The 12439-nt window shown below is 47.6% G+C and overlaps 1 protein-coding gene across 1 annotated transcript in view; it reads left to right on the plus strand.

Moving 5' to 3' along the window:
- Window positions 1-619: 619 nt before the first annotated feature.
- LOC104509103 (histone-lysine N-methyltransferase ASH1L-like) overlaps window positions 620-12439 on the plus strand; it is a gene marked incomplete at both ends in the record, with an annotated part of 31384 nt that continues 19564 nt past the window's right edge. The window contains 3 exons of the mRNA XM_010150932.1: window positions 620-721; window positions 4157-4898; window positions 6021-6200. Of these exons, the coding sequence (XP_010149234.1) occupies window positions 620-721; window positions 4157-4898; window positions 6021-6200 (1024 nt within the window). The remainder of the gene's footprint in view (window positions 722-4156; window positions 4899-6020; window positions 6201-12439) is intronic.

Below are 12439 nucleotides of genomic sequence, written 5' to 3' on the forward strand. Positions count from 1 at the left end.
ACCTGTGCCTGATGGAGTAAAGAAGGAGGCACACTGTTCTGAGTGGTGCCCAGGGACAGGACAGGAGCAACGGGCACACTCCAAAGTACAGGAAATTCTGTTCATACATAAGAAGAAAGTGGTGATTGAACTCTGGGTTGTGGGGTCTCCATCCCTGGAGATGTTTCAAACCCAGCAGAACGTGGTGGCCCTGAGCAACCTGCTCTCGTTGACCCCGGTTTGAGCAGAGTGGTTGGTCTGCAGAGGTCCTTGCCAAACTCAACAGTTCTGTGAAAACCAAGGACTCAATCTGGGGGTTCATTTGAAAACAGGGATTTGGGGGGGGTTGATTTGGTTGGTGTTTTTACATAAAAGCTAATACTCTCAGCTTTTTCTCGTGAAGTGGCTTCTTCTCAGGGCTTGTTTACTGTCCTACCAATGCCATTAGCCTGTGAGAAATTCCTTCTTGATGGTCCATTTCTGTCTTTCTCCACCTCCATGCATCACAGCAAGCGAGTATTCCTAAAGCTAAAAAGGAGTAATCGTAGTTGGAATATTTAGCATCTACAGCGCGTTGTATTGGCACTGCCAGACTGAAATGATTATTTTTCTGTGTGCTTTTCCCTGATCTGCTTTTCAGGCACTTTGCCAACACAGGACAAACCTTCCCAGAGGCAGTCAGACAGCACAAACTGCAGCCCTTCCAGAAAGAGGTCAATATCTGAGAGCACATCTTCTACAGGCAAGTAATATTTGATGGCCTTGATTTCGGGGCCACTGCCACCCCCAGACCTGTGCTACTGCAGACAGCTGAGACAGCATTGCTGTGGGAACTTGAGCAGCAGCAGTATGTTCATGGAGACGCTGAGTTTCTCCACTTACATCCTGGGATACACATGCTGCACGTTGGGTTGTGGAGTAGGGAGACCTGGGTTGGCACTTACAGAAGCAGCAGCGTAGCTATTGCAGAAGGGAATTTGGTTCCTCACTGGGTTAAATTAGTCTTCGTGAAGCTCAGTGCTTTAATGCTAGCAAGACCTGTGACACTGCAGCTAATCAATTAAGTCGATGAATAGATTAATTCCTCCATGGGGAGGAGCTGACTTGTGCACGGTTCTGAAGGCAGGCCGTTTTCTGCCCGTGGGTAGGTAACGTAGGGTCAAGATGGGGTGTGCTGTCTGTGCTGTTGTTTTCTTTGAGGCATGTGAGCCCTGTAAAGTGATGGAGGATGACAAGCAGCTCATCGCAGCCATCACTAATTAGACAGTTGTGAAATGATCCTGCCAGGTTAAAAAACATACTAGGAGAGAGGTGGAAGCACTGAAAGCCGTGGGAACTCTGGTAGTGTTCTCATCAGTTCTGTCAAACCAAGACCAAGTCTCAGATGCACAAAATCATCATGAAGTTGAGCAGATGTTTGCTGACAGGATGCTGAGGGAGCTGGCTTTCTCAGCCGTGGGTGGCCTACTGCTCGAGGGATCCCACCTTTGCTCACGAGGAAGGGAAAGGGACTTGTGATGTGTGTTGAGCTACCTTTGGTAAGGAGGTCAGGCTCTGCAGTCACCCCGGGTGTGAATGCACACCTCTTGCTACCTGTCACATTTTCACACCTACAAAACTGTCGAATCCATTGGCCAAATAGTCAGAGGGAAGATCCGAAAATGCTCATTTCCTGTGTATTTAACCAACAAGTTGTCAGCCACGTAGTAAAACCAGAGCCTGTTTGCAGTCCCTCTGAGGAAAATGTGCTGTGAGCTTACCTCTGATTGGCCACACAAAAAACCTGTAACTTTGACCAACTTTCTAAGAAGCCCAGTGACTGAACTCTTGTGAGCAGAATTCAGACATTCTTAGGCACCCAGGTTTTGTAGTAAACATCCTTAGGATCGGTCCTTACAGAACTCGATAGGATTTCCATATAGGAAGAATGTGCCAAAACTGCTATTTCCTCCCCCCTTTAAACAGAAAATTGCAACAGATGCTTTATGCTGCAGATGCTGAAGAAAGTCCTCTGCAGGGAAGAAGTGCTCCCTCTCTACCCTCTCTGTCTTGCTAACTTTCTTACTCATTTTGAAGGGGAACTGCAGTCGGTGTAAGGCTGTGTATAGGAAGGTGTTCAAAGTTCAGCCTGTTTTGTGCAGGAGAGCGTAAGAATGACACGAATCGCAAGTCTACCAACCTCAGAGTCCAGTGAAACGATGATGCAGCTGAAAAGACCAGGCTTAGTTATATTTTCCCTAGATCTGGAATGCATGTGGGATTTCGGTGCGTTTGTGGGAGAGGTGCTTTGTTACCACGGGCTGCATGTGTGCCTGACCCAGGCTGCAGCTGTTTTGGGGATCAGAGCCTGCAGTGGTCCCATCCTTCCGGATCAGTTTCCAAAGAGAAACACTAGTCCAAGGACATCCCTTCGACTTCGTGTCTACATGGGATGTGTTGGTGGTTATGTTGGAGGGTGCAGCTGTTGACAGAGCTCACTGTGCTAAACAGATGGTGTTTCTGTGCGGAGCCCTAAGCTCCGTCCCTATGTGTATTTAAAGACCATAAGAAAACAAAGGGTAATTTATCTTTATTATTTCATCTAAAATTGAAAGCTGCAAGTGTAAATCCTCCCAGTTCTTTTCAGAGTCAGACAGGTTGCTGGGTTTTCTGTGTGATTACAGCTAGGCTTGCAGCAGTGACCTGACAAGGATGCTTCTCTCTTCCTTCTTCCCCCCGCAGGAACAATGTTGTTCATAGGAGGATTTTTAGTACTTGCTGTGCTGATTCTCCTCCTTTAAACTGGGCACTCTCTGAAGCACGTTTTCATTGGCGCTTGCAAATTCACGGCTTTGGAATCTTAATGGGGAATACATTTCTCCAGAGTACCACAGTGGGACTAGTGAGCACTAGGGCTAGAAAATAAACATTTTGAGCTGTCTGTGCTTTAGCTCTGTCAGCTACTGCGTAATCTCGCTCCTGTGAAATGACAGAAACCCTTTTGTAAACACATTTTGTTGTCTTCCCTTGAACAGTTACCTTACACTGGTACGTGCTCTTCAGTCTACAACCTGGGACCCGCTAGTTTAAGTAGATCTAATCTAACTAATTGGCCCCAATTACAGTAACGTTTTGCCAATGCTAATGTGCAATTGTGGTATATTTATGAGGAGGCAGCATCCCTTTTATTCCAGAAATAACAGGGTTTCTTCTGATTAAATGTTATCACTAAGAACCAGCAGGGCAGCTTTGGGAAGCTCTTAGTTTGGAACAAATCCCTTTTTAATGCTGCATAATCTATAGGGTTGACCTGGAAATTCTCTGTCTCAAATACAAGTCTGCAGCGCTAACGTTTTATTTAAAGAGTGAGAGCTAACTTTATTTCCCGTGTAAATTAGCCTTTCCCTTTTCTCTAGATATTTGGGTTTACCTTTATCCAAGCCTGTTCTTTATTGCAGTCAGTTCTGGCATCATGATGTTTGTCTTTTTGATAAAGAAACTGCGAGATCAATGAAAAAGTTGTTTCAGTACTTCCAAACTAAGAAAAATTGGTTGAAAAACATTTCAGATGCTGCTCAATTTTTTTATCAGTATTTAATTTGTGGGGAGGTTTAGATTAGATACCAGAAAGAAATTCTTCACGGAGAGGGTGGGGAGGCACTGGCACAGGTTGCCCAGAGCAGCTGTGGATGCCCCATCCCTGGGAGTGTCCAAGGCCAGGCTGGATGAGGCTTGGAGCAACCTGGGCTATGGAAGGTGTCCCTGCCCATGGCAGGGAGTTGGAACTGGATGGGCTTTAAGGTCCCTTCCAACCCAAACCATTCTATGATTCTAATTTTTCTGTGCACAGATTGTTTCTTATTTTTCGTATTGAATAGAAACGTGACGAGTTCTGGCTTGTACGTACACAGGGAATGGCCTCATCGCTCTTTGCTGTTGGAAGTGGGGCACCACCTGTGAATAAAGAGAAAATAATTACATGTTAAAACTCACGACATAAACAGTAGATTTTCCACTTCCCTGCGTCGCCAGGTCCCTTTCCCATTAGAACTCAGGTTGCAGAAACTGGTGTCTTGATGTTGAACATTCCGGGCAATTACAAGCTAGTACAAGGCTGCCAGTCCAAGCAGCTATTTCATCCCAGCCCTATTTGACTGACTCTCACAACTGTTTCAGTATATGTGTGTTTGTGTTTCAGTGATCGGCGTACCTGCCCGGGGAGCGAGGCTGGCGGCCGCTGTCGATGATTCAGTGGACAGCTTGCTGCAGCGCATGACCCAGCACGAAGGCCAGGCTACTTTGGACAAAACCTTAGAAGCAGTCATTGCAAATGTGTCTGTTCCACCATCAGCCAGTCCTGCTCGAAACCACAGCCGGGAGAGAGGTCTGGGGAAACAGGACGGCCTCATAGCTCCCGCGATCCCCAGCAGCTCCTGCAGCGATAGTATCTCGCTCCTGTCAGACAGACTACCGAACAGCTATTCCCCACATCATCTCAAGAGGAGTGTGGTTGAAGCCATGCAGCGACAGGCGAGGAAAATGTGCAATTATAACAAGATCTTGGCAACAAAAAAAAATCTTGACCACGTCAATAAAATTCTGAAAGCCAAAAAGCTGCAAAGGCAGTCACGGACAGGGAATAATTTTGTGAAGCGCAGGCCAGGTCGGCCCCGGAAGTACCCGATGCAGGCTGTCGTTTCCATGCAAGCTTTCCAGGCGGCTCGGCTGGTCAGTCAGGAGTTAGATAAAAGAGAGGAAAGCAGCAGCCCCTTGCACATCGGACCCGATACCATCACGGATGTTATTGAAGCTGTAGTGCAAAGTGTGAACCTGAATACAGATCACCGGAAAGGCTGGAAGAGAAAGAGGTGGCTGGCAGAGGAACAGGCCAGGAAGCGACAAAAGTCTCTACCGGAAGATGAGCAGGAGAGCAATAAGAGGTAATGCCCTTACAATTTTGTGCCCTCAGTATGGTCATTGTTGATTTTATAACATTTTGGTCCGTGAAAGAATCCTACTGTAATGGGCTCTGCTTGTTACATTTCTTTTTATTAAGAGGTTCAGTTTAGAGGGAACCAACATGTCAGTTTTAACTATGCTTAGGGTCTTCCTAAGTTACTGAACACACCCCAAAATGGGATGGAGTCTCAGGTAGTCTAACACTGTTGGGTTTGTGCGTGTGTCTCAAGAGAACAAGTTTTATGATTGTCTTGGTGAAGAATACCTCTAGTGAGTTGGTAACAGGTTTACTGATGTGATAGCAAAGATTGTTCCTTCATCATGAGCGGAATAAGGAACTGCAGGAGCTGCGTGTGCTGTGGGAATCTTAACAGTGTGACTCGTATACATTACAGACAGATACGTACGCGATGCCAGTGAGATCAGTTGGTACACTAACAGATTAGAACCAAAGCAGCAGGGGGGAGTTCAGGTGTGCACCCGTGCAATGGCTGCCTGGTAAAGGACCACACCAGAAATGTATCACTGGTCTAATCTTCCTATGCTTATCCCCAGAGGCATCAGTCCAAACAGATCAAACTCTTGCAGAGGTTTTCCTTGGTGTGTTTCCAGAACACGTCTGAAAAATAAGCATGTTTGTGTTTCAGAAATGACTCCTGGAGTATGGGTATTTAGATGCACAGAATGTTGCTGGAACCACGTGTTCAGAGGGTGCATTGAATGGCTCTCCTGAAGGCTAAGAAAAGGTTTCCCACGTGGTGTTTTTAGAGTACAAAAGCAAATAGCATAAGCTTCCTTCTGAATGACACAACTGAGGCTCCAAGGGATAAGCAGTAGTAGTACCAGCGACGATGGTTTTGTAATAATTAATAACAACATTGCTGTAAAAAGGTGGTGCGTTTCTTGTGATTGTGCCTAACCACCACTTGATCAAGATCATTGAATTGCATTTTTTAAATAGCTGAGCCATCTAGTCATTCGGAAACACAGACATTTGTTTTCTCTGCTGACCAGATTATAGAGGGGAATCACGAAATAGGGCAAGATACCTCTGTGTTAAGAAATATGATAAGATAGTCTTTAATCTTTACTTTTTCTTCCAGTTTTTCTGAGACGGTAGCTGAACCTCCCAGTCCACATGATGCCCCTGGGAAACCACATGAATCTGAAAATACTGAACAGCCTTTGCCTTCTCTAACCCAGCGTGAGAAAAAAGCACCTCGACCCCCAAAGAAGAAGTACCAGAAGGCAGGGCTCTACTCTGATGTGTACAAAACAACAGAGTAAGTAATACCAGGGAAAAGCTGCTGTCTGATATTCCAGTGGAAACTGTCTCCTTTCAACTAGCACCATAAAGAGCTGCTACTAATGAGTAGCTGAAATAAAACCATCAACTTAATCCAAGCCTGTGAAAAATTACATGCATGATAATTATGTGAATCTGACCCAGTGAAGATTTAAAATGTAACCCCAATCAGAAAGCAGCCTCCACCAGTCTGAAAGTGTTTCTGAGTTACCGACCTTGAAGAAGGTAAGAGAGCCTGACGCGACACCTTCAGCGGTCAGGGCAGTGCTGGGAGAGCTTGCGGTGTGCAGGTACTGAGTGCAGTGCCTGTGTAACAGGGGCCGTTAGTTTTCTATGTGTACAGAGTGAGCGATGGTGGCCAGTCATCATCTGTGGGAAAGAATTTCAGATATGCCCCTGCTCATCTCCTTCACTTTCTGTCAGATGTTCAGAGTAAAAATCCAGCATGCTTTTTCTTTTCTCACTGGTTGGCTCAGAACCTGGTGTACGTTAGAAAGTGGACATCTCTCGTTTCTGGTAACCAACCCACTTCTGCCTCCATTTGTAGTCACGTACGTTTTCTCCAGCCGTCTGAACACGTGTTGAAGTCAAGAATTTGCTCTTCTCTTATAATACGATCTGACAGATTAACAAGAGAGAAAACCGGGCACCTTCTCATTATGTTGTAGACCACTTAAAAATGTGAGAGGCCACTGGGAGACTGCTGATGTAGTTTACCTGCTGCTCCTGGTGTCTTCTCTTTCCGCAGTAGAGTGCAGGCATTGATGAAAAGATCAAGACTCTAAGGAGGAAACAAAGATGCAGGTCTGATCGCAGGGAGACTGCTTGTTTTTCTATTAGTTTGAAAGCACACGGGCTGAAAATTTCAGCATTTGACTGTTCTGGTATACACAGTCGTGCAACATTCAAATATTCCATCATAAAAATTAGGTCTATTGGCTTAGGAGGGGACCTGAGAGAGTTTTCTCTTATTATAAATTGTTAATTACTTTGTCAGATGAAGCAAGCCAAGGGTGGACTTTTATTTCATACACAGTAAGCAGACATCATTTGAAAAACGGTGTGAATACCAAAAGTGCCAGTCAAGGTTTGTAGGTATTGTCGATGACGATGGAATCTATCACCACCCTGGGGACGGCCATGCTATAGCTGAGCTCTACTTAAACCCTCCCTCTCCCATCACATTTTGTGTGAAGCTTAAAGAGGTCTGATTTGATCTTCCCGTTTGCCTGTCGCTCCACATGCTGGGTTCTTCCTTTGCACTGATACTGGTGTTTGTGATGGGCTGCTTAAGAACGCTGAGGAAACCTTCCGCTTGCAAGGACGCAGATGCTGCTCTGAACTACCTCTCTGCATGGTTGTTTGAACACTGATGCTACGCGGAGCTGGACAAGGACAGAACTGTGGACATCCCGATTTGGAGGTGTTGTCTTACAGCAAGGTGCAGCTTGAAGGGCTGATCCCACCATTCCTTCATGCTGGCGCTGGGTCTCATCTTCACTCAATCAGTTCAGCAAAGTAAATCAACAGAACAACAGTCACTTTTTTGAAACTAAATTTTAGAATCACAGAGCAGTTTGAGTTGGAAGGGACCTTAAAGATCATCTAGTTCCAACGCCCCTGCCATGGGCTGGGACATCTTCTACTACACCAAGTTGCTTAAAGCTCCATGTTTAGCCCATGATTACTGTAGACAAACCAACAGAATAATGAAGAAGCAACTGAGATTATTTTGCCTACTTTGAGGAAATTTTAAAATATAGCTGATTTAATAGCTATTTTACCTTCTCTTCTTGGATCCAACATTAGAGCTGGACCTAGACAATCAAATTTATGGCCTGATTATATTCCATGATGTTTGAATTCTGGAATCATGTCTTTGTGCCATTGGCAGGCAGAAACATCTTCCCTCCCCCAGGCTGAACCCCCCAACTCCCCCAGCCTGTCCCCATGGCAGAGGGGCTCCAGCCCTTGGACCATCTCTGTGGCCTCCTCTGGACTCACTCCAACAGCTCCGTGTCCTTCTGCTGTTGGGGGCCCCAGAGCTGTATGCAGAACTGCGGGGAGACGAGGGGTCTCCCCAGAGCAGAGCAGAGGGGGAGAATCCCCTCCCTCACCCTGCTGGCCACGCTTCTTTTGATGCAGCCAGGGTACATTTGGCTTTTGAGGCTGCAAGTGCATATTTCCAGCTCATGTTGAGCTTCTCATCAGCCAGCAGCCCCACATCCTTCTCCTCAGGGCTGCTCTCGATCCACTCTCCGCCCAGCCTGTCCTTGTGCTGGGATTGCCCCAACCCAGGTGCAGGACCTTTCCCCTGGCCTTGCTGAACTCCATGAGGTTCGAACAGGCCACCTCTCCAGCCTGTCCAGGTCCCTCTGGATGGCATCCCTTCCCTGCAGCGTGTCACCGCACCACACAGCTCAGTGTCATCAGCTGACTTGCTGAGGGTGCCCTCGATGCCATCGTCCATGTCACGGATGAAGTTGTTGAACAGCACTGGTCCTGATCCCAACCCCAGAGGAACGCTGCTCGTTACTGGTCTCCACTCGGGCATCGAGCTGTTGACTTCAGCTCTTTGAATGTGATCAGCCAGCCAGTTCCATATGCACTGTGGGGTCCATCCGTCAAATCCATGTCTCTCCAATGTAGAGACAAGGATGTCGTGCAGGACAGTCTCAAATGCTTTGCACGAGTCCAGGTAGATGACGCCAGTTGCTCTCTCCTTACCCGCTAACACTGAAACCCCATCGTAGGCAAACATATCTGTCAGGCATGATTTGCCCTTACTGAAGCCATGTTGGCTGTCACCAATCACTTCCTTATGTTCCATGTGCCTTAGCATGGTTTCCAGGAGGATCTGCTCCATGATCTTGCAGGGCACAGGTGAGACTGACTGGCTGGGAGATCCCAGGGTCTGCTGATTTTACTTGCCGTTTCAGTTCTGCTACACTGTCAGACGTGTGTCAGTGCAGGATGAGAGCAGCAGCTCATGTTGTTATCCTGCTGTATGAGTATGAAAACATAATAGCTGAGGACAAAAATGCAGCTCTAATGGTAGGGCACCCTCTAGTGATGGTACAGTTCAGCGTCACCGCTCCGTTAAACGGTCTGCATCTGCAGTGGTGGGTGTTGGACTCACCCTTCTTCAGTGTTTCTGTTTGCAGGGTGCAGCTGTAGACACAGTCTTAAAAACCATTCTTCCTACTCCGTTGGATCTTTCTTAAATACCGAGGGTGTGGTTTCTGGAGTCCGTCTCAGTTCTACCTTGATTTCCAGATGTAATTTTGTGGGCAGTGTTAGCTGATCTGTTGTTAACCTCCACAGGAGTTTTCCAGACTCCTCAGCTCCCACTGGGAGAGTCACACAGATCGTCAGTGTGAGGTTGCACAAGACTGCAGCTTTGAGAACAGAGGAAGATTTTGCACAGGAATCGTACCTGTTTACCCAGCAGTGGCTTTCCTAGAGCGGTGCAAAGTCAAGTCCACCAGAGAAATTTGATAATTAGTAAATTATTAATAAAAATGTGTATTGTTTAAGGAAATATTTTAAATAATACATTATTTTTATCAGTAATAACAAACATGGGTCCTCCTTGCAGAAGTGTAATCGATAGTTTGCCAGCACTGAATTGCATCCCGCCTGTCGTTAGGTGCCCGCGGCTGGTTAAGGCCTGTTGTGCAGCGTAGTTCACGGCACTGACCTGCCTGCTGCCCTCTGGGACGTGCTGTTTCCACGTCCCAGGCCCATTGCTCCTACAGTGCCTCCCTGTTGCTGATGTTAAGGTTTGTGGGGCTGCAGGGTGGCTCACAGTTGGTAATTGAACGATTTGGAAACAAACTGATTGAAAAATTAGGTGGCTGGATGAAAGCGAAGGTGTGAGGTTGCAGTTCAGCACACACATCAGGTTGGGATAAGCTAACGCTGCTCTAAAAGAATCAGTTCTACTTCTTCCTCACCTTCGTGGCTTATTCCTATCCCCATGCTGTCCCTTCCTTTGTCCTGTCATGATGACCAGGGCGACCGAACCAGGCTGGGTGAGTGATTCAGATCGGGTCCAGCCTCCCGCAGGAGGTTTCCTGGCGCAGTTGACCTTGCGGTCACACCAGCAGGACGTGGGGAGCATCAGAGTCAGCTTGGGCTGACTTGGAGGCTCCAGGCCTCAGAAACGTAACTGTATTCCACGGAGAACTCATCCCGGCCAGCGTGGTAAGAGCGCAGGGCAAAGACACTGGAAGCTGGAGAGGGAGAACAGGAGTGGAACACCATATCAGACAGAAAGGAAAAGGAGGGATGGGGGTACGGGAAAGACGGATGGTTCTGGTCTTTGGTCTGTTCCTAATGAGACGTTAGACTGTCATTCGGCCTTTGCAGAGTGGACCAAAATGTTCTCATCTTCAGCAAAAAAATCCCTTTGCCATCGCTGTTACTGGGAGCTTGCAGAGGCCAGGTCTGCTGTCGGTAAGCGGAGCCTTTACAGAGGGGGTATTTTAAATTTGTCCCCACAGAAACTGGAGCAAACAGCGGTGGGTTATAGAGAGGGGAAGCATTTCTCGTCTAGCCACGCTCATGTTTCAGTCTGTCAGGCGATCAGAAATGTACTTCTCCAGCTTACTCTTGGATACTAACCTGAACCGTCAGGTGTCGTTTTGCTGTGGTTATTGGTGAGGTGTCACCCTCTTCTAGCTGGGTTGAAAGGGGGTGGAGTGACCTAGGCTCTCTGGAGAGACATCTGCTTTTCGGTGGCGGCAGTCATTACGTCTGCTTGCGGAGGGGAATCTCTGCAAGAGCAGGGTATGAAAACCAGCGGGTACTCGTCCTCGGTAGCAGCACAGGGTCGGCTGGTCCTAGGAGACTGCGAGGAAGGTCGGTTCAGTCCTGGGAATTCCTGCAACCTGAACCATCTGTAATGAGGTGTATCTAGCTAGTAAATATTCCAGCTTAGTTAAAAAATGACCTGAGCAGGCTGTGATCTGAGCAGTAGCAGAGGAAACCTGTTGTCGGTCCCACAGCCCCACGTGAAGTGAGTCGGACTGGGCAGTGGTACCCAGCGTCAGCCGAGGGCCTGCTTGCCAGACCGGTCTGCAGGTCAGGACCAGGTCTTGTGATGGTCACCGGGGTCAGGCACAGTCCGGGATTGCCTGGCAGGTCCAGGGTGGAGGCAAGAAGCCAGTGATGGCTCAGCCACCAGATCCACAGCTCCCGTGGCTGTGGCTGAGCGGGAGATGGGTGCACCCACACGGCAGTCCAGGGACTGCGTGTCCAGGGCTGGGTGTAAATGGAAATGAGGGGGCTGTGGGCAGAGGGGGTGGGTGGAAGCCCTGTGTGAGGCTGGTTGGGATCATAAAGGCGTGTTGGTGGCACCAGGTTTAATCTGCGAGGCTGTCTGCATGCCTCGGCAAAGCAAAAGGGAGAGGTCTTCTCCTAAAGATAGTAGCTGATGACAAACCCAGAGCTGTTACTGCGTGCCCAGAAACCCCAGCCTAAAATAGCTCCTTATCCTCCTAGCCAGAGTATGTGGGCCTGTTCATACAGACTTCTTCTTGATGGCGTGAACAGTGATAGGCTTTTTTGAATTCATGAGGCTTGTTTTGCATGGTATTTATGTTTCTGAAATGGCATGGATTGTTTATGCTTGATTCCTTTAGTATATTCCCTTTTTTCATTAATAGTTATGCATTATTTTGGCATCTCGGCCTTTCCCTCTGAAGTCCCTAAGGTACTGATAGCCTTTGTTCAGCTTTCTGATGTGTCAGAACCATTTTTTACATGCCTCTAGCAGTACATCATCGCTGTGTGTGAAGGAAAACAGAGTAGGTGCTTTCCCCGGTGTTCCTTGGGACTAACTCTGAGGGGAGGGGTCTGCGGCGCCTGAAGAAATCCTTCTGCATTTCCTTTCCACACTGGTTTCCTCCTTCCCATTTATTTACCATCACGTGTTTTTCCGTTGGCTTCCTTTACATTGGACATGTGGGCGTTAAAGGGTGCACATGTGGCTTGAATTAAGGCACCTTCCCACTGAATGCCTTCCCTTTTTCCTCTGCCTTGGGATTAAGGGTTTGCTTGCCTTCTGGAAATGGAAGTTCACACTTGGCCTTTTCAAAACAGCTTTCCTTTTCCTCTGGATAAGAACTTGCTTTCATAGGATCACAGAATGGTTTGGGTTGGAAGGGACCTTAAAGATCATCTGGCTCCAACCCCCCTGCCGTGGGCTGGGAC

This window comes from Eurypyga helias, unplaced genomic scaffold (assembly GCF_000690775.1).
Source record: "Eurypyga helias isolate BGI_N326 unplaced genomic scaffold, ASM69077v1 scaffold5414, whole genome shotgun sequence".
Lineage (NCBI taxonomy): Eukaryota > Metazoa > Chordata > Aves > Eurypygiformes > Eurypygidae > Eurypyga > Eurypyga helias.